Genomic DNA, 22,651 nt, shown 5'->3' on the forward strand with positions numbered 1-22,651 from the left:
TCACAGAGCGCGCCGCCGGCGCTGCCGTCCCTCAGCAAACCCCGCTCTGAGATCCCTCCGCCTGCCCTTTCTCGGCGCTGTATCGTGGTGCCCCGCACCCCGGGCACGCAGGCTCAGGTGGCCCGCGATTCTCAGGGGGTGACCGTCTCTTTAGCTTTCGTTCTCTTCTGTCTTTGTACCATTCATTCCATAAGTGCAGCCTGCTTTTTTCAGGACCTCTCTCTCGGCGTAAGGAGACCTCGGCCATATTAAGACCTAGTTGGGGGCGTGGTTACCATCAGGCCCGCCCTGTTCTGTGACGCACAGGGTGGCGCGCGTGGGAGCCGACAGTAGGGGGTGGGACTGGGTTTAGTAGGAGACCTGGGGGCCGGGGCCGCCTCCGGACGCCCATCTACCGGCTTTACTCGCTCCATCGAGTCGCAGGAGCGGTGGCGACCTCGGCCTCCAGCGTCTCTGGCGAACTGTAGTGGCTGCTGCGGCGGTCAGGATGGTGTTGCTGGGTTTACTGCAGGCGGGCGGGTCTGTGCTGGGGCAGGCGATGGAGCGGGTGACCGGCGGCAACCTCCTGTCCATGCTGCTGATCGCCTGCGCCTTCACGCTTGGCCTAGTCTACCTGTTCCGCCTCGCAGTCGGCCACCTGGCCCCCCTGCCCGCGGGGGCGGTACGTGCACCCTAGGGGATCCGGGTGGGGGGACGCAGCGACCACTGTGGTCTAAGGGCTAGCGGGACGAGGACAAAGACGGCCAAAGTGCTAGCGGGAGTGGCGGCCGCAGCTGTGCTCAGATGGGCGACGGCGGCAGAAGCATTGGGGACGGGGAAGTGGCTGCTCCCTCTGCTGCTTGTGGTCGCGACTTACTTGGTCTTGCTGGCTTTGGTGCTGGGGGTCCTGCAATCTGTAGCGATTCTGGCGGTGGCCGCGTGTCTGGTCTTGGTGGGCGTCGTGCTTGCCGCGTTTATGGTCTTAGTGGTGGTTGTGCTGGCTAAGGTGCTCCTGCCCCAAATGGCCGAGGCCAGTGTGTCGACTGTAGCATTGAGCGCCTTGGTGGTGGTCATCTTGGTGACTGCCCTGGTGGGGTCAGTATCCTTTGAGCTGTAGTACTGCCCCTAATGGCGATTTCTATCTGTATGGGGGTGGGGGGCGTGTTTGGTAGGGTGGGAGTGACTGGATTGTCCCTTCTTATGATGCTGTGAAGTGTCAGTTTCTTTAATTTAGTGTTTTTATTGACCACTAGCTTCATACTTACCTAATATATTTGATGAATGCATCCTTAACCAAACAACACCAAGTAACTTTTAAAACAGTGGAATGTATGAACTTTTGACCATGTCGTTTTTTAAAACCTAGGGTATCTAAAGTACCTTTTATAGTGAGTGAGGAGGAGTTCCTGCTAGTGCTGATCTACTCTAAAATCAGTGGATGAGGGGCGGTGGGTGGTTCAGTTGATTAAGCATCTGGTCCTTGATCTCAGCTCAGGTCTTGAGCTCAGGGTCCTGAGTTTAGACCCCATGCTGGGTGTGGAGACTACTTAAAAAATAAAATAAAATCAGTGGATGAGATGTGTTCTGTTTCTTCCTAAATGTAGCTTCTTAAACATTTCACATCTTTCTATACCTCAAGTTACTGTTTGTCTTTTTCTATGCCTTCTTTAGGCAAGATTCTGGAACTAAAATTGTGAGTGGTAGTGGTAAAGACAATACAGTTTGATTTCCCTGGTTTTTTTTTGTTGGGGGGTGCTAATGGTCAAGAACGTTACCTAGAGCCACCAATAAATAATACTGGACATACTCTGGACAGTGTTCAGCATGTGTAATTAACAATACCTTTGTGTTTGTCTAGTCACTTATACCATGTTTTGAGTTTCTGTTCTTTTTACTATGGCCACTCTCCAAAGATATTTGTAGTTTGGCAGTTTTTAATTAAGTTAGGTAACATATTAGTATTAGTGGTAAATTTCATGTGTTTGGTCAGAAAACTAAAATGGTTATCTTGGGCTGCCTGGGTGGCTCAGTCGTTAAGCATCTGCCTTTGGCTCACGTCATGATCCCAGGGTCCTGGGATCGAGCCCCATAGGGCTCCCTGCTTGGTGGGAAGCCTGCTTCTCCCTGTCCCACTCTGCTTATGTTCCCTCTTGCTGTCTCTCGTTGTCAAATAAAGTCTTAAAAAAAAAAAACAAAAAACAGGATATCTCAAAATGAAATCTGAACCTGCAATTTTTTGTCTTCTTTTGCAGAAAAGTCCACCATACATTTTCTCTCCAATTCCATTCCTTGGACATGCCATAGCATTTGGGAAAAGTCCAATTGAATTCCTAGAAAATGCATATGAGAAGGTAAGTTTTCCAAATAATTATAGGAAAAGAAATTTGTGCTTTTCAAACTTTTTTAAAATGGCAGAACATTAAAAGAGAAAGTGTAGGGGCGCCTGGGTGGCTCAGTGGGTTAAGCCGCTGCCTTCAGCTCAGGTCATGATCTCGGGGTCCTGGGATCGAGTCCCGCATCGGGCCAGATCTCTGCTCTGCAGGGAGCTGGAGCCTGCTTCCCTCTCTCTCTCTCTCTGCCTGCCTCTCCGTCTACTTGTGATCTCTCTCTGTCAAATGAATAAATAAAATCTTAAAAAAAAAAAAAAAAGAAAGTGTAATCTTAGGCTTATCCCAAGTATAGGAAACCAGGTAAATTGGAGCTGTTCCTGTTTAAGCTGGCGGGGTCTTGGAGACTCTTGTAACTTTTCCTGTGTCTTGGGTGATCTTTGAGACATCACTGAGGAAAGTTCTGGCAGCTGTGATTTAAAAACCACTCGCCTACTTTAAAAAAAAAAAAAAACACTCGCCTGAATTTTTTATACTTACTGATCATAGTTAAAATTGATACTGATCGATCCTTCTTTTTCTTAACCCGTCCCCTGTGGAATTTTCTAACCTGTTCTACACATCTGTGACTTCAATTTCACTTGGATGACCCACAGGGTACCATGGCCACTCAGATCTCTGTCCCTCTTCTCTCTAGTGAGCTTTCCAATACCAACTCAGCCATTTATCCCACAGTCCCATTGTGAATTATTGTCACTCTTAACTCTTTCAGCTCCACAGTATAAATTTAAACACTTTAGTCTTAGACACAACTTCTTTTCCTGGCTTTCTTCTTCAGCTCCTTCCATTAGAACCATTCTTTGACCTTATTAGATTTTCCAGTCCATTGTCCCATTTACTTTCTCCTGACCGGTTAGCCTCTTTTCTTCACTTTCCTTTGTTTTTCAGTTTGGGACAGTGGTCCATCATTTCACTGCCACTGTGGGCAATACCATACATACCCTGGATCTTTTCATTTTGCTTACCTAGTAAAACCCCAAACTTGTGGGGATTTTTCTTTTTCTTTTCTTCCTCGCACCAGATTAGTTTCTTCCTAACTTCATGATTCCCTACCTGAGCAAACTTTGAACACTGCTCAACAGTCGTGTTATGCCAAAGTATGTCTGGCATACTTTCTACTTCTCACAATGATGATTCAAACCTTCACTTTTCTAAACTCCTAATTCTTCCTATCAAAGTAGATGACTTTATCTCCTCTTTAGACATGTAAAACCGTCCAAAGAGAAATTTCTCATGTTCCCACTTTCAAGCATCATTTTCTTTTCTTCCTGTTATACTAATTATAAAACACTTACTTTGTACTACTAAGTTCTTTACATAGATTATCTGACTGAAGTTCCACAAAAATCCTTTCAGGTATATCCATTGTATAGATGATAAAACGGAGAAACATGTTATATAATTTGTTCTTGGGCTCACCACTGGCTAGTGGCCAAGCCAGAATTTATACATCGTCTAATTTCTGAATCTGTGCTTTTAATAATAATAATAAAACATGGTCTAATTTCTGAGTCTGTGCTTTTAATAATAATAATAGTAATAATAATAGTGGTAGGAATAGTAATAGTAGTAGTAGTAAACAAGTAAATTTACTATGGCCAACACTCTCTTTCCTAATATATCTATAATATCTATATATATCTATTTATATATCTCTCTGTACACACACACACACACACACACACACATCATGGATAAGGTGATACATATTTAGTCTTGATAATAGGTTCTGTTATTTCCATTTTATGAATGAGGGAAACTGAAGTACAGAAAGGTTAAGTTCTCTGGCTGTAGACCAAGGTCACAATAGCTAACAGGGAGAGGACCTGGAATGTGAACCTTGGCAGTCTGGCTCCAGAATCTTGTGCTATGAGCCCAGCAGGGGCTATCCTGTTGATTTTATACTATTTTGCTTCCTTTTGGAAGTTAAAGTCTCAGTCCATCTTTGATCTCAGGAACCTTACGCTGTTATTTCTTCTTTGTGTAGTGACTGCCTTCAGCTGGATCTTTCCCATTTTCTCTGAGAAGTTTTCAAAAGTCACTCATTTAAAAAGACTAGAGCTTCTCTTGACTTACAGGTCTCCTCTCATGCCTCTCCCCCATTAGCAAGTTTTCTGTACTTACTGTTTCCAAAATGTCCTGTTTACTTACTCTCAGTCTACCCTAGTCTGTCAGCCCCTTCACTAATGAGCTCCACGTCCTAGTTTAATGAACTTGACCCCTCAGCTGTATTTGTCACTGGTGACTACTTCCTCCTTCTTAAATGTGGCTTCTCTCATTTGCCCCTCTATTTCTCTGACTGCTTTTTCTCTAAGTCATTAGTGGGCTCATGCCTGGGCATTTACTGATGGGATTCATGGAGGTTTGGGCCTTGGCCTTTAGTCTTTCCTAGGTGATTTCATCTCTAACCTGTGGCTTCACTTACTAGACATAGCTAGGTGACACCCAAAGTAATGTCTCTGGTGAAGGTCTCTTCTCCAGCTCCAGACCTAGATGTCCCAACTCCCACATGATTCTTCCTGAGTTGTCTCACAGGTGCCTGAAATCCAGCATTTCTGAAGGCTAACCCTTGGTTTTTCTCTCTCCAATCCTGGTTGTCTTGTTTTCTCTTCTCACCATTTTTCTGTTTGCCAGAAGCCTAGGATTCATTCTTGATACTTCCCTTTCTCAATCCATTGATGTCTGCAAATTCTCTCTTCAAAATAATTCAGTATCCATCTGCTTCTGTGTGCACTGCCCCATCATTACCACATGGCAGGTTTTCATCATCAGGTTCCTGCAATAGGCTCTAACTCGTCTGCCATTCCTTCTGCTCTTGTTTCACCCTCCGCCGTATAGCAGCCAGAGGGATCTTTCTTTTAAAATATGCATATATCCGTGTGTCCCTCCCATGCAGTTTAAAATCTTCTATGGGTTTCCATTGCTTGTAAGAAAAAACTTCTTCCTAATATGGCTTATGAGACTCTATAATATAGTCTCAGCCCTGCAGACTCAGCTCTCATCTCATCTTGTCCTTCCCCAGTGCCTGCCGCCCCCGGTTAGGATCTTTGTGTCTCATTCTTTGAGCCTCAGCTCAGGTGGCCTTTCCTCTCTTTGGTCTCCCTTTTATCAGTTCTCTCCTCACGGAGTTGCTTTCCTTCCAATAGTACTTGTCACATTTGCATTTTTACATTTGTTAATGTGATTATTTGATTTAGTTGTATCCCCAGAGCCTGGTCTTTACTAATAATCAGAAAACTTCAAGGTAAAGCATTTAGCACCCAGCCAGATTAACAAAAAGTTAAAAATGAAATCATTTAGTGTTGGTGGGATAGTAGTAAACTGGGTAACTAAATAAACTTCGGATGTCTTTACACAGCAAGCACAATAGGACAGGTCATAACCTTTGGTGACTCCTGTGAATTTATCTTTATCCAAGGGGGGAAAAAGTCTGTATTCTCAGAGATACTCATTGCAGAATTATCCATAATAAATAAAGAACTGACATATCATCCATATGTCCAATAATGAAAGAATAATTCCTAAAATTATGATGTCTGTGTAAAGGATAGAGAATATTTTCAGTAGAAACTGAAAAAAAGCAGAATAAAAAGTTTGTATTTTACTTTCAACTGGATGAAAATAATTACAAATTTGCACAAAGACTGGGTGAATAATTGCATTAAAGTTTATGCGTGTTTGAATTTTCAAAAATGTTTTGTGAATTAATGAATTAGTGTTTTGTTTAGGGGTACATATTTTTCAGTATCATCACTATGGCTACTTTTCTTTCTTTAGTATGGACCTGTATTTAGTTTTACCATGGTGGGCAAGACATTTACTTATCTTCTGGGGAGTGATGCTGCTGCACTGCTTTTTAATAGTAAAAACGAGGACCTGAATGCAGAAGATGTCTACAGTCGTCTGACAACACCTGTGTTTGGGAAGGGAGTTGCATATGATGTGCCAAATCCAGTAGGTGACGCCAGTATCTTCAAGAAAGACAAATCTGTAATATAATAGTTACAGCTGGTAGTATAATATTGTACATTTAGAATGTAGAAATACATTCCTTGGTTCAAAAAAATCTAATATGAATGATGAGATGAGAGCTGAGTCTGCAGGGCCGAGACAATATAGAGTCTCATAAGCCATATTATGATTTTTTTGAACCAAGAATGAGACATTTAAAAGGAAAGGCCTGGGTAACTGATGAGGAATGGGTATTGTTTTATAGCTGCAGACATGGGCTAAGCAATTTTAAAGGTTGCCTGTACAAAGAAAGAGAATTGATGGTAACTTTGGGCATTGATTCGAGTGGGTAACAAGAAAATCTCATTATTTCATTGGAACGGCCTCTTATGACTCTACTCCTGCCTGAAACTCTAGCATATGCGCTCTTTTGAGCTAGAGATTGTTGGCTTTAGAAGTTGGTGTGATTTCTTTTCCCCTCTTAAAGTCAGATATTAAAGTGGTGCAAATTGATGCAAAACACAGATGAGATCATTGGCTCTGTGGCTTGGTGTGGGCTCTGGCTGAGATCGTACCACACATGACCTAGTATCCTAGTGTAGTGGTTAAGAGTTGACATGAAGTGTTATTTCTGGGGATGAGCGAGGTGCGGGGGAATGAATGGCTCCTCAAGGCCAAATGCAAGAACCCTAGAAAATCCCTCTGGTCAAATATATCTACTCATTTTTTCACACTGATGATCAGATTCTTAAAATAGAAATGTCCCAATGGTTTAACACCATTGGTTGTCTCAGTGTGAATTTATTTCAGTCAGACTATATTGAAATTCTCGTTAAACTTCTGGAAGATAGTGAGAAGAATGAATGGTTGTTTGGGAATGGAATGGGAAAATATATGAAGTAGGATAAAAATGATATGGGAACATAATGAACCTTTGGGGACTTGTGTTGGTATCTGGGTTGGGTTGGGATGCTAGAACCTAACAGGATAGGAAAGGGAAGCCCTCGGGTCAGGAGTGGGAAAATGCATATGTAGGAAGGAAAGGCAGTGGGATTCCTAATTTATCATTAGTTGAGGGCCTGCATAGCAGGTATCTCTGTGTGTGTTACTTCAGATCCATGTCAGGTGTAGTTTTAAAAAATCTTTTATTATTTTTATTTCAATATCTTTTTTTAGAATATTGTTTTCTTTGAGTGTTACAGAGTTATAATAACCCAAATGAATCTTCTGATAAAACAAAATTGTGTTTTAATGCTTGGTATTATACTGTTAATATTTTGAAGGTTTTTTTGGAGCAGAAGAAAATGTTAAAAAGTGGCCTTAACATAGCCCACTTTAGACAGCACGTTTCTATAATTGAGAAAGAAACAAAGGAATACTTCCAGAGTTGGGGAGAAAGTGGAGAAAAAAGTAAGCAAACTGTTTTGGTTTTGCATTTGTCCTAGTATTTCTACTTTTTTTTATGACTAGAAATTTAAGAATATATGTGTGTGTGTATAATGAAAAACCATCTGCAGTGTATGTAAAAACCACCTCAGATTATTGGAATGAATATGTTTTGATAACCACAGAGTTAAAAAGATCTGAGAGGAAGTGATTATTGCTGTTCACCTATCAAAAACCTTAGAATGGGTTAATTAACATCCATGTATTTGTACAGATACGAGTCATGGTTAAATTTTGAAATAAACTGAACGTAAGACTTTTTGCAAGGTCATTTTAAGACAAAAAGTAAAATAACTTTTTTTAACCCACCACGAGCAAGTAAAAGTCTAAATGATTTAATTTTGTATGTCATACCCTATCTATCTGATATTGTATGGGAATGACTTATTTAATGAAAAGAGTAAATTTAAATACGTAGGCTTATTCTATCACCAAATGTTATTATATGCTTTCTTGCCTTATGTATAGCATATAATGAGTATAACTTGATCTTCTTTGGATACTTATGTGAATCCATTATTTATATTGGACAGTAAGTGTTCCTCTCAGAGAAAATTCCCACCCCAAGTCAGGAAGCAACATCTGCCTCACTGGGCATCAAGACCTCTGTGTGGGTCTCCATATTTTGGGTGTGGTCTTCAGTTTTTAAATGGTTCAGAAACTTCATTTTGTTTTTAAGCCACCTGAAGCTGATGTGATATATTTCTAACAATATAAGAAGCTGATGTATAAACCAAAATGGCCAACTTAATAAGTATTAAGTGAGACAAAGTTATAGCACTAAGAACACCAGAATTTGCTAACCTTCATTGGCAAATCTAACTGCAAAGCCAAGTGATAATTGGACGTTCATTTGGTAAACACAGAATTAAAGAACAAGGCATTGGGTAATTTTTATGATTTTTAAATGTCATCCAAATGTGCTTCCCTGACGTATCTGTCTCCAGTTTGGGATATACCAACTGATGATTAGCTACAGTTTTCTTACATATATAGGCAAAACCTCAAATTTTAGTCCTGGTCTAATTGCTTTTGACCTTCGAACTCCTGTAACTTTATTGGAAGGAAGTACTTGGAATTCCTGTAAATTTATTCATTTTTTAAAAATTTTTATTTTTAAGTAATCTCTACACCCAGTGCAAGGCTCAAGCTCATGATTCCGAGATAAAAAATCACACGCTCTATCAACTGAGCCAGCTAGGTGCCCCTCACTGTATTCTTTTTTATCTTCAATTTATCTTTTCAAGTTGAAGAGTCATGAGTGAGGTCCAGGGATGCCTTTGTGGCTTCCGTTTTGGCTGTACAGAGATGCTTCCCATCATGAGTTTCTTGCCTCTCTTTGTTGTGTCCATGTCTGTCTGTAGGCTTTTTTTTTTTTTTTTTTTGAAGATACAAACAGGATATTGTTGGTTCTTGAGTTTGTGTTCTCAGTTTTCCTTTGTAATACTTTTACATCTCTAAGAAAGTGAAAATTTCAAAAGACTATTTGGCAATAGTAATGGGAATGATCTTTTTCCCTCTAGATTTGTTTGAGGCTCTTTCTGAGCTCATAATTTTAACAGCTAGCCATTGTTTACATGGAAAGGAAATCAGAAGTCAACTCAATGAGAAAGTGGCACAGCTGTATGCAGATCTGGATGGAGGTTTTAGCCATGCGGCCTGGCTGCTGCCAGGCTGGCTCCCTTTGCCTAGTTTCAGGTATGGATAAAGACGCCGTACTTGCTTATTTAACTGTAGAAATGCTGCAGTGTTGGTATGCTTTGCATTCACCAAGATAAAAAAATAAACATAAAACAGACAAATTAGGGCGCCTGGGTGGCTCAGTGGGTTAAGCCGCTGCCTTCGGCTCAGGTCATGATCTCAGGGTCCTGGGATCAAGGCCCGCATCGGGCTCTCTGCTCAGCAGGGAGCCTGCTTCCCTCTCTCTCTCTCTGTCTGCCTCTCCATCTACTTGTGATTTCTCTCTGTCAAATAAATAAATAAAATCTTTAAAACAAAAAACAAAAAACAAAAAAAAACAACAAAAAAAAACCCAGACAAATTAGGGGAGATTATGAGCTCCCTTCTTCTGTAAGAATTCAAGACAGGTTTTCTTTATGTAGTGAGCTCATTTAAGCTCAGTTTCAGTTTATAAGAGGTCATGTGTTGTCTAGCTGTTCTCATTTAAAACCTACTTATCTCACATATCTCATCTACTCAGAAAGGTCTCTGGGCTCTACCTAACAGTGATACCCTCCTCTATGCACTTATTTGAAAATATGACCGTTTTATAGTTTTTATGTTTTTGTAGTCTGTTGTGAAATTTCTTTGTTTTGAAGTAGTAGTGCTTTTCTCACAACTATACTATGATTTCCTTAAAGGCGGGGACCATCTGATACAAAGAAATATTGCTTATAGGACTTGACATATAGTTTAGTGTCTTGCATATTAGTGGGCTTTCTATACCTGTTGATTCATTTCTGTTCAGGTGAGAGATGGGAGGAGTTAAACTGGCACTCCCTTTTTCTGCTTCTGCTACATAGTTTTGTATAGTTTCAGGTTAAAGATGGGGAGAAAAAGGGAAAGCCAGGAGAGATTCTCTGGAATTCTTTGGAACTTGTAAAACATTATATTTGTAAGGAGCTTTGCAGTTTTTAAAATGTTTTCATCCATAACCTGTAGTGGGGTCTCCAGGAACATGCAACAAGCCATTTTTCCCTTTTCTATTTCCTAGATGAAGTCAGAAATGCCTGAGCTTGGTATGATAGACCTTTCCCACTTTAGCCCAGTCTTTCTCTGTCTTATCTGAAGCAAATGATTTAACCAAATTATTCCATTCCCTTTCTTAAAACAGGCCTTCTGTTTTTCTGGCACTGCTATGTTCATATTGGGAAACATCTTCCCACATTGTCTCAGCAGATCCTCAGTAACAGTCTTACAAACACAGCGGAGCAGCTGTTTTTATTGGCAGCCTTAGGCAGTCAGCTAGGTAGTCAGATTGCCTGGTTTTAAGAAGCTAGGTAGAGGCTAGGTAGTCAGGTTGCCTGGTTTTAAATTTCAGCTCCACTGCTTTCTGGCTGTGTGTAACATGCAGCTGCCTGTGAAGTGAGGCTAAGAGCATCTACCTCACAGGAGGTCAAAGTGGGTGATTAACTTTCTCAAACATGAGCACTCTACTTTAAAGGTTAAGATTTGGGGACCTGAAGTTTGTTTTCTGACTATACTAGTATTTTTGCCCCTATAAAACCATGTTGTCTCAGAAGATCAAAAGTAGAATCAAATCCTATATACTGTAGTCGTGTTCTAAATCCTAGATTTAGATCATCCTAAATAAATCTTAAGTTTATTTAAATTCTGACTCCTACAGAAAAACCAGAATGACTCTCCATCTTTTTAAAAAAGATGGTTAAAATTGGAATTTCGTTAATTTAAAGGAGTGTTCTTCTGTTAAACTGGAAAATGGTTCTAAAGTAATAATCATAAGTCTTGTTTTAGACCTGTTTAGAACAGGTCTGTTCCTGTTTAGAACACAGGAAGTATATTAGCAATCAGGGATATATATGTTAGGACACATTTCTTGCCTTTAAGGATCCTAGAAATTTCTAACAGTATGAGATTTTTACAGCTTCTCTTTTTCTTTTGGTTCTGAGTTTTTTTTAATCAGTTTTATTAGAGTCATTTAAATTAGTTAAATAAGGTTGCTGTAAGCGAGGTCCTGGTTATTTTCCAAAATGAATCTGATGCCAGGAAGTATGACATTATTTTTTTAGTCATTTTTGTCTTTGAATTGCAGACGTAGGGACAGAGCTCATCGAGAGATCAAGAATATTTTCTATAAAGCAATCCAGAAGCGCAGACAGTCAGAAGAAAAAATTGATGACATTCTCCAAACTTTACTAGATTCTACTTACAAGTAAGTGCTGTTTGGATCACATGTTAAGCCGAAGCAGGAAATTGCATATTAAAACAAAGTTAAATAATATGTCCAGTTAAAAAGTAGTGATGTTGACAAAATTCGTAGCTGTGAGCCTTGGGCTTGTTAAATGGATGAGACACGAATTCTTGGGATCCCATCGCCTTCCTGGAGCCTGAGGACCACACATGGGGAAACATCTATTGACAAACCACAGTAACATCTTTTGTAATGAAAGTCATACTTTTCTATTGTCTGTCTCTTTCCCCTCAGGGGAAAGAATTTTCATTTGTGATGGGCAAATGCAAGACTATTACACCTGAAAAACTCACTCACTATGACCCTTTATTTAAATGTGGAGCATGAAGTGGGTCTGCCGAACTGTTAAATTTGTGTGTGACTCCTTCCACAGGGATGGGCGTCCTTTGACAGATGACGAAGTGGCGGGCATGCTTATTGGACTGCTCCTTGCTGGCCAGCACACATCCTCAACTACTAGTGCCTGGATGGGCTTCTTTTTGGCCAGAGACAAAACACTTCAAGAGAAATGTTATTTAGAACAGAAAACAGTCTGTGGAGAACATCTCCCTCCTTTAACTTATGACCAGGTTTGTTGCATTTTTCCTTTCATTGCTTTGTGACTGCAGTATATAATGAATGGCTAGTTTTTAAAGGGGACAATTTGATATATTCTATTTACTGTAGATTAAATTGCTTAGCTTCTTTTAGAAAATTCCCCACACACCTCTGTGAAATGTCTTAACATTGGATTCAGTTTGCTAGTATTTTGTTGAGGATTTTTGCATCTGTGTTCATACAGAATATTGATGTGTAGTTTTATTATGAGGTCTTTGACAGGTTTTGGTGCATGGAGAAATGCTGGTCTCAGAATGAGTTTACCAGTGTTCCCTCCCCTTTTATTTTTTTGGAAGAGTTTGTGAAGGATTGATAATCCCTCTTACATGTTTGGTTAGAATTCACCAGTAAAGCCATTGGAGTCTGTGCTTTTCTTTGTGGGAAGTTGATTATGTGTTATACATCTATTCATACGTTTTGTTTCTTCTTGAGTCTTTGGTTTTGTCCTTCTAGGAATGTGTCCATTTTCTTCTAGGTTACCTAATTCATTGGTTTACAGTTATTATAGTATTCTCTTAGAATCCTTTCTATTTCTGTAAGGTCAGGAGTGATGGCTCTTTCATTCCTGATTTTTGTAACTTTTAAAATAATAATTGATACATAATTTACATAATATAGAATCAGGCCATTTAGAGTATATAACTTGCTATTTTTTGATATATTCAGAATTGTGAAAACCATCACAATTTTAGGACATTTAAATCACTACCAAAAGAAAGCTGGTATCCAATTTGAAAGCAGTCAAATGCTTCATTTCCCCTACCCCTGGCTACCACTAATCTACTTTTTGTCTGTATGATTTGCCGTACCCTGGACATTCTCATATAAATGGGATTATACAATATGTGGTCTTTTGTGACCGGCTTCTTTCACTTAGCATGTTTCAGGTTTCATACATGTGGTAGCGTGATTTTTGCTAGTGCTTTCATTTTTTAGACAAGTGGATTTTTGCAGCCCCTTACTGTGCCATTCTTCAGAGTGATTACGGCTTATACTGATGGTATCTTGGTCTCTTTCCCTTGTTGATCATGGATAATGACAGAATGACATAATCTCAGATACTGAACCAGTTACCTCTGCACTTCTACCGCAATATAATCTATTTTATTTTAACCCAGAAATTTAAACACATACTGCTGAAGTAAATTAAGATATCTCTAAAACTCGGGAAATGTTTTCCCTTTTTAGCTGAAGGATCTAAATTTACTTGATCGCTGTATAAAAGAAACATTACGACTTCGACCTCCTATAATGACCATGATGAGAATGGCCAAAACTCCTCAGGTGAGTCTCTTGGTTAGATTTCCCTTTCCATTCCTGTTTAATTGATCAAAAAGAAGAAAAATATAACAGCAAAGAGAATTTTTAAAAAATATTTATTTATTTATTTGACGCACAGAGATCCCAAGTAGGCAGAGAGGCAGGCAGAGAAAGAGGAGGAAGTAGGTTCCCCACTGAACAGAGAGTCGACGTGGGGCTCGATCCCAGGACCCTGAGATTATGACCCGAGCCGAAGGCAGAGGCCTTAACCCACTGAGCCACCCAGGCGCCCCCAAAGAGAATTTTTTAAATTAAAAAAGGATAATCATTCCCATATAATTTCAGTTTTTTATGTTCTAATATATAATTACATATTCTGATTATATAGATAATTTTATATAATTAGAGAGTATACATGCTAATCTGTTCCCTGCATTTTTATTTAACAATTAGGGTTTTTTGGTTTTTGTTTTTTTTAAAAGATTTTATTTATTTATTTGACACAGAGAGAGAGAGAGAGAGAGCGAGGGAGGGGACACAAGCAGGAGAGGGATTGGGAGAGGGAAAAGCAGGCTTTCTGCTGAGCAGGGAGCCTGATCAATGCAGGGCTTGATCCCAGGACCCTGGGATCATGACCTGAGCCGAAGGCAGACGTTTAACGACTGAGCCACCGAGGTGCCCCGACAATTAGGGTTTTCAAAATGGTAGTATATTTTTCTCCCCTGGTTTTTAAAAAAGCTTCTTTTGTTAAAAATTCTGGTAGTGTGAAAAAAAAAAAAATTCTGGTAGTGTGGAAATATACAGATCGGATTGTGAAAGGCTCCTTGATATCCCTCTGCTACCTCTGAGGTATTACGGCTTTTTAAAGTTTTCAGCCCAGTGTTGGGTCACTTGGAAATCATCTTGAGTGAAAATAATTTTTAGCTGGCCTATCATCTAGCTAGTTTTAAAAATATATGTGTATTACATGTGTTAATGCTTTATTATATAATAGTCTGGTTATTTGGTAAAATAGTTCTTATATTATCTAATGAAGTGTGTTGGTTTCATTTGTAGACTGTGGCAGGGTATACCATTCCTCCAGGACATCAGGTGTGTGTCTCTCCCACTGTCAATCAGAGACTTAAAGACTCATGGGTAGAACGTCTGGACTTTAATCCTGATCGCTACTTACAGGACAATCCAGCATCAGGAGAGAAGTTTGCTTATGTGCCATTTGGAGCTGGTAAGATACCATTTTACATTTGAAATGTTTGTTCTGATAATATATTTATGTCGGTAAAAATAATCCAGATGAATTTTATTTATAAACATCTTTTCTTTTCCTCATAGGGACATTCCTGTCAACATTTGTAGGAGTATCATCTTTGCCAAATTGGAAAAAGTATTTTCTTTGTTCTAAAGGAAATAGCTCAGTGAATCCTTGTATAATACCCTGTTACCTTCTGACCAATTTAGTTTTTTCAGGTTTAATTTTTATAGTACACCCTGTTCTCCCTTATAACAGTATTTAAAGCTCTTTGTGAATTATTTTAAAGAGCCACGGGAATTAGCACACCATTTGGGCAATTATTTCAGGCTAAACATTGTAAGAGATTATCAGTGTTTCAGAAAAGAGCAAAAGCAGTCTTACTAAAATTGAAGCTTTTCTGGATTGTTAGTCAACTTTTTGGTGCTCTGTCTGTATCCTTAGGATAAAATGGTCTTTAAATTTGGGCAGGTCTTGCATAGGTTTGCAAGCTTATGCATTTCAGTTACGATCCTTAAATTATGCAGGCAGACCTTTGTTCCTGCGATAATCTCTCTTTCCACTGGTACTCGACAGATTAAACTACGTTTTATGACTTCTTGTTTAGCCTTTCCAAAGAGATTTGAAGTGGCACAACTTTTTTTTTGTCATTGGTCACACTGTCTCCATATGTAAAGGGAAGTAGAAAGTACTTTCGGAACTTCAGATCTTATAACTTTAATAAATAAATTTAATAATGTGGTATATAACATCACATATGAAAGAGTCGTAGATTGTTCAAACAGTTGGAAGGGGCATTAGTTCTGTGGCCCCAAATCTGCCCCAAACAGGAGTCATTTCTAAACTGGTAATTGCCTGGACTGCGCTTGAACTTTTTTAGGTAATAGATTGCTCAGTTACCTTCTGTGGCAGCTCATTTTGTTCTTTGAACAGATTCCATTTTTAAAAACTTAACATTAAATCTGTAATCTGGGAGCACTTGGCTGGCTCAGTTGGTAGAGCATGTGACTCTTGGTCTCAGGGTCATGAGTTCAAGCCCCCATGTTGGGTGTTGAGCCTACTTAAAAAAAAAAAAATTGTAATGTTTCCTTTAAACATCCCATTGTGTTTAAAACATCCCCTAGTTGTTTTCTCTGAAGTTATACTGTATATCTTTGAGCTATCTCAATATAGGATATAATGTTCCCTCAAATTTTTCACCATTGTGCTAGTTTCCTAGGGCTACTGTACCTCCCACAAATTGGATGACTTAAAACAATAGACATTTATTCTTCCACATTTCTGGGGGCTGGAAGTCTGAAATTAAGATGTTGGCAGGACCTTACTCTTCCTGTTGGCTCCAGTGGACAGTCTTTCCTTGCTTGTCCCAAACTTCTGGAGGCTCTTGGCCATCTTTGGCATTCCTTGGCTTGTAGCTATATTGCTCTCATCACTGCCTGTCTTCCCTTGGCCATCTGCCCTGTGGGTGTATCTCTGAATCTGTGCATGGCTTTCTTTGAAGGACACACCAGCATTGGATTCAGGGTTCATCCTAACCTGGTATGACTTCATCGTAACTAATTATATCTGCAAAGTCTGATTTCTGAGTAGATATGAATTTTGGGGGGACAGTGTTCTACCCCATATGATCATCATGTTAAACGTGTCCCAGTTGCTTTAATCATGACTCTGTAATTGTATAATTTTTTCTGTGTTGGTGAATGTAGCATGTAGCTTATTCATTGTCATATTATCTTTGTGAATCATCAGAATTTATCCATTTTTCTATTAATTCATAGTTAGGGTACTTCTAGTTTCCTTCTATTAAAAATAATCCTTTAATCTTCCTGTGAGTAAGCCAACCCTCTCCTTAGAGGTTGTATTTGCATATGGAATGGTTTGTAAACACTCTTCTTAAATAGGGCTCCTCGAAGTAAGTGCATTTATGGGCTATGCAGCACTGTGCTAGTAATACGCATTTTAAAATTTTTCCTCTATTTAATCTTCACAACCACACTATGAAGAATGGGGACTGTCATTCATTTTTCAGAAATGGAAACCAAGGCTTAAAATGCTTTTTTCAATTCCAGTAATTTATTTTTTGTATTCCCTGAAAAGCCATCTTTTGTTACTGAGCTCACTACTTTATGAGGTTCTGGTAGGCTGGAGAGATTGGAAGGCATTAGTCATTTCTGGCCTAAATATTTCTGATATCATCTTTTATTAAGTTTGTCTCTCTGGCTTTTATATATAACCTTTTAAAAATACATGAATTATATTTCCTATTATTAAAATTCCCCTGACATTTTAATAAAAATTTCGAAGCAGAGTCAAAAGAATTTTATATTGAACATTCATATACCCATTATCTAGATTCTGCCACTGACATTTTACTTATACTTGTTTTATCACATATCTGTCCATCACTTGATTTACTTATCAAGTGCATTTTAAAGTAAACTATATATACATCAGTATATTGTCACCCTGTGTTTTTCAGCAAGTATATAATAAACTACACTTCAGTATTCTAGTTTTGATGTAAGATTTTACAGTGAAATATTCAAGTCAGTATTCATTGTTTTGACAAATGAATAACCTCAATCAAATCTGATTTTTAAAATTGTTATTGTTTCCCAGTCCTGTCTAAAAACCTTTGCCTGGCCCCAAGCTATGAAGACATTCTCTTCTATTATTCCCTATTAAAATATGATGGTTTGGGGCACCTGGGTGCCTTTGGCTCAGGTCATGATCTAAGGGTCCTGGGATCAAGCCCTGCTTGGGGCTCCCTGCTCAGTGGAGAGTCTGCTTCTCCCTTTCCCTCTGTTCCCCTCCAACCCCCGCTGCTTGTGCTGTCTGCTCTCTCTCATGCTCTAATAAATAAAATCTTAAAAAATTTCTTTGATTGCCGTAGCATTATGTTTAGGTCTGTGATCACCTGGAATTAGTTTTTGAGTTGGTGTGAGACAGAAATTGAAGGTTTTTTGGTTTGTCGTTTTAAAAAAGATTTTACTTATTTGAGAAAGCAAGCAAGAGAGTATACACTGGGGGTTGGGGCAGAGGGATAGGGAGAAGCAGGCTCCACACTGAACAGGGAACCTGATGCGAGCTCTATCCCAGGACCCCAGGATCATGACCTGAGCCGAAGATAGATGCTTAACCCACTGAGCCCGCACAGGCACCACCTCCCCTTTTTTTAATGTTAGATACAGTTATTCCCATACCATATGTTAAAAAGACTTTTTCTTCCTTGGCTTGCTTTATTTACTGCCTTTGCTGATAATCAAATAACCATAAAAGTATGTCTTCACCCTTTGCTGTGTTTTATTGTTCTGTTTGTTGAGCCCTGTCCAGGACCACATTGTTTTGGTTGGTTGCTGTGAAAGAAAAAGAACCCCACTTTCTACTCTACACTCTACTTCTAACAACATTTCTGGCCACTAAATGTTTGGGTGTTTTTCCCACACTAATTTTCTATGGACACCCACTGGGTGTCCTGCAGTTCTACTCAGTTCTGACACTATTCACCTGGGGTAATCACAGACCCCAGAGGTTAAGGGCATAGTCCCACAAGACTCCCCCTTGCCCTCCATTACTTCAGATACCAGTTGCGAGTCCAGTTTGTCTCCTGTTCTTCTGACTGCTGAGCTATAAATCAGAGTTTTCTTGGTCTCCTTTTTGGGGTGCCACAGCTTCTTAAAATGGCTCACAGAACCCAGAAAGCAGTTTATTTACTGGATTAACAGTTTATTACAAAGTGGGGGGGATACAACTCAGGAACAGCTTATTGAGGAGATACATAGGGCAAGGTATGGGGAAAGGGGCACAGAGCTTCCATGCCTTCTGGGAATGCCACATGCCCACCATCTCCATAGGTTCACTGCTCTGGAAAGCTCTCTGAATACAGCTCTCAGTCCTCCATACTATAGGGGTGAGGCTTCATTATGTAGGTATGATTGATTAAATCTTTGGTGATTAATTCAACCTCCAGCCCCTTTTCTGTCCTGGAGGTCAGGAGTTAGGGCTGTAAGTTCTAACCCTTTAAGCACATGGTTGGTTCCCCTGGCTGCCAGGCCCTACTCTGAGGGGATTTCTAGAAGTCCCCTCATTTACAAACCCAGGTGTGGTTGAAAGGAGCTTGTTTTGAATAACAAAAGTCTTTTTCTTTTACTGCTCTTTGCTCTTAAGAAATTCCAAGGTGTTTGAGGAGCTCTGTGCTAAGGATGGGAGAAGGAGCAAATATTTATTATAAACCACAGTATCACAGCTGTTGTACCTTTAGTATTGAAGTGAGATTTGAAGTCAGTTTAAGTCTTCCAACTTTTTATTTTTTTTTCCCCCAAGACTGCTCTGGATATCCTAGGTCCTCCTTTGCATTTCTATATGCATTTTTAAAAAAAATGGTCTCATTTGAATTCCACTTAGTTAACATACAGTGTAATACTAGTTTTAGGGGTATAATATAGTGACTCAACACTTCCATACAACACCCGGTGCTCATTACAAGTGCATGCCTTAATCACGCCCCCCCACCTCCATTCTGATAACCTTTAGTTTGTTCTCTATAGTAAAGAGTCTGTTTCTTGGTTTGCCTCTTTTTCCCCTTTGCTCCTTTGTTCTTTAATTCCACGAGTGCAATCCGATGGCATTTGTCTTTCTCTGACTTACTTTGCTTAGCATAATAGTTTTTAGCTCCATCCATATTGTTGCAAATGGCAGGATTTCATTCTTTTTTTAAAAATTTTATTTATTTGACAGAGATCACAGGTAGGCAGAGAGGCAGGCAGAGGAGGAAGCAGGCTGCCCGTGGAGCAGAGAGCCCAAGGAGGGGCTCGATCCCAGGACCCTGAGACCATGACCTGAGCCGAAGGCAGAGGCTTTAACCCACTGAGCCACCCAGGCGCCCCAGGATTTCATTTTTTATGACTGTGTAATATTCCATTGTATATATGTACCACACCTTCTTTATCCGTTCATGTTTATAGATACTTGGGCTATTTCCATAATTTGGCTACTGTAGGTAATGTCATAAACATTGGGGTGCATGTGTCCTTTTGAATTAGTATTTTTTATCCATGTGTTTTTGAATCAATTTGTCAGTTTTTATGTGTATATAAATTTTTATTTTAAATTTTGATCTTGGTATGTGTTACTATTTTGATTTATTAAATCCCTTTTTCTTCCATTGTTCTTTTGAAATGGCATTTAAAGTGTTTTTTTAAAGACTGTATTTTTACGTAATCTCTACGCCCAGTATGGGGCTCAAACTCACAACCCTGAGACCAAGAATTGCACACACTCCCCTGATTGGCCAGTCAGGTTGCCCCTGGCATTTAAAGTTTTGATTGACTTTTAATTAGGGCTGTCTTGGGACAGAAGCTAAGAATATTCTAGTGTATTTCCAAAATAGATTGTCATCATAGATTTCAAATCTTACATATATTTAAACTTAGATGTGACATTTCAAAGAAAAAAGCAATTAGAAGAGTCATTATATAATCATCCAAGTACTGTTTCCCTTAAAAAAGAAACCTTGAAAATCTGAGATTTTTATTAACTATTTTTTTTATATTCTTCTTTTATGTGAAAAGAATATGTCATCTTTCCCCTATATAATATAATCTCTATATCTGCTATCCCTCCAAAGTGTAAACAAATTTATCACTCCAGGAGAAAAGATGGGAAAAATAATTTCAATTGTTTCTTAAAAAATTTTCCTTTTTTTAACAGGACGTCATCGTTGTATCGGGGAGAATTTTGCCTACGTTCAGATCAAGACAATTTGGTCCACTATGCTTCGTTTATATGAATTTGATCTCATTGATGGATATTTTCCCACTGTGAATTATACAACCATGATTCACACCCCTGAAAACCCAGTTATCCGATACAAACGAAGATCAAAATGAAAAAGGCCACAAGGAACTAACATGTGAAACATCACTGTAAACCGCAAAAGCATTTGAAGAGAATGAAGTTTACGAAACAACTCCTGGTGTATTCTTTGAATTTTAAAGGACAACTAGATTAACTTACAGTTTTTATATTTTCTTAACTGAATGGTTCCATCAAATCTAATGGCATTTCGTATATTTCCTAATAGTTTTATGATGGCTATTAAGGAAATCAAATTCACTAGTATGAAATTATTTAGGGGGATCTTGGTAATTGACAGATTCTAAACACAGTGTCCAGGTATTAATCTTAACAAACATAGCTCTTGGAAAGTAGGTTTGGGGTATTTACATCTTAGATTAGATCTGCAAGTAGAAAAAAGCCCAAAGGCCCAGGGAGATACTTGGAAACTCAGGTTATTTATTTACTGAGTAATGTTTGTGTGTGTGAGTGAGGATGGGTGGATAAGGAATTCCCATTTAAAGCCTTTGATAAAAAAGAATCTGATCAGTTGTTTTGGTATGATACCCAGCGATGGTGGAGCTATGCTGTAGAAAAATGTCCTTTGAAATTTTAACTGGAAGAAGCATTGTCTCCAGGAAACAAACAGATCTGACGATGACTTAGTAATTATGTTTCCTAAAAAATAATAGTACTAAAGAATGCACAAGTATCTTAATCTAACTACTAAATGCTATATATTTGTCTATCTGATAAATTTCTATCTGGTTCCACATGGTGACATAAATGTGAAAGCCCCAAATAAAGTCCTTAAGGAATAGTTTCTGTTCTCTTTGGCTCTCGGTGTTTCCTGCTTCCTCTCCAGAATCTAATTAGGGACGTTTCTGTTATTAGTTCTGTTTACTAAAACTTAATTTAGGTTAAAAATCTTTAAAAATATATATATAAAATCTGAGAGTAGTAACTCTGGCTTTAAGGTAGCATGGAGTATAGGGCCTTTGGGGGTAGTATCATTGGCTGTACTGTGTGTAGCCTGTGTTCAAGAATCAAAGTGTAACTGGGGACCTGACTATATATTTGTTGTAATTTGACCACATGATCTGTTTTTGCTGGATGAGGCCAAACTATCTTCCCTTATGTACAAGGGGAAGATGCTAGAAGGGTTGTGTTAAACTATTTGTGAAGGCAAAAAAAAAAAAAATCTCTGCTTTTAGAGATTTTCACATTATCTCTGAGAAAAAAAGGTATAGTCTATTCACTAATTGTAAAGTGGTGTGCTTCAGTGAGTAGAATTCAGGAATCTAGGAACTTGGATGGGGAAAAAAAATCCATCTTTGTACTAATTTTAAACTGTAATTTAGTATTTATTTATGCAAAAAACTATATGAGCCTTAGCAGTACCCAGGATTTTGAGAACAAAAATCACTGATTTTCCATATCACAAAGATGTTTCAGATCTCCTGAAATGTCTTTTACTTCCATCACTATTTTAAAGTTATGATAGTTATTAGATCAACTGCTAGATTCTTATTTCTAAAAATGTACTATTTCTATGTAATTGGTTTCCTTCACAACTCTTTTAAACATATGTGTTTAAAAGCACTATTCTGAGAAGGGACCCGTAGTTTCCAACAAGACACTTAAGAGAGGTTCATGGCACAAAGAATGTTCAAACCCTGAATAAAGCTAGTCTGTGCTTAGCGAGTAATTTGTTTTAGACTTGAATAGACAACTTTTTGAAATTATTAACAAATAATGTATTATTTGTTTCAGGGGTACAGGTCTATAATTCATCAATCTTACACAATACACAGTGCTCACCACAACACCTACCTTCCTCAGTGTCCATCACGCAGCCACCCCACCCCTTCCACCTCCCTCCACTCCAGCAACCCTCAGTTTGTTTCCTGACATTAAGAGTCTCTTATGGTTTGTCTCCCTCTCTGGTTTTGTCGTTTCATTTTTTCCTCTCTTCCCCTATGATCCTCTGCCTTGTTCCTCAAATTCCACGTATCG

The 22,651-nt window shown here is 38.9% G+C and overlaps 1 protein-coding gene across 2 annotated transcripts; it reads left to right on the forward strand.

Moving 5' to 3' along the window:
* The first annotated feature begins 95 nt into the window (after positions 1-95).
* On the forward strand, positions 96-21,455 carry LOC116569054 (lanosterol 14-alpha demethylase). Of its 2 annotated transcripts, none has more exons than XM_032305012.1 (10): positions 96-117; positions 2,232-2,330; positions 6,144-6,320; positions 7,601-7,727; positions 9,287-9,461; positions 11,536-11,655; positions 12,068-12,263; positions 13,480-13,575; positions 14,608-14,776; positions 20,510-21,455. In XM_032305012.1, the coding sequence occupies exons 3-10, from the start codon at positions 6,168-6,170 to the stop codon at positions 20,686-20,688; spliced, it is 1,215 nt and encodes a 404-aa protein (XP_032160903.1). In that variant the 5' UTR covers positions 96-117; positions 2,232-2,330; positions 6,144-6,167; the 3' UTR covers positions 20,689-21,455. The 2 variants fall into 2 exon arrangements, with proteins under 2 accessions (XP_032160903.1, XP_032160904.1); XM_032305013.1 differs by lacking the exon at positions 96-117 and adding an exon at positions 304-661.
* The last annotated feature ends 1,196 nt before the right edge of the window (positions 21,456-22,651 follow it).

Source organism: Mustela erminea, chromosome 11, assembly GCF_009829155.1.
Source record: "Mustela erminea isolate mMusErm1 chromosome 11, mMusErm1.Pri, whole genome shotgun sequence".
Lineage (NCBI taxonomy): Eukaryota > Metazoa > Chordata > Mammalia > Carnivora > Mustelidae > Mustela > Mustela erminea.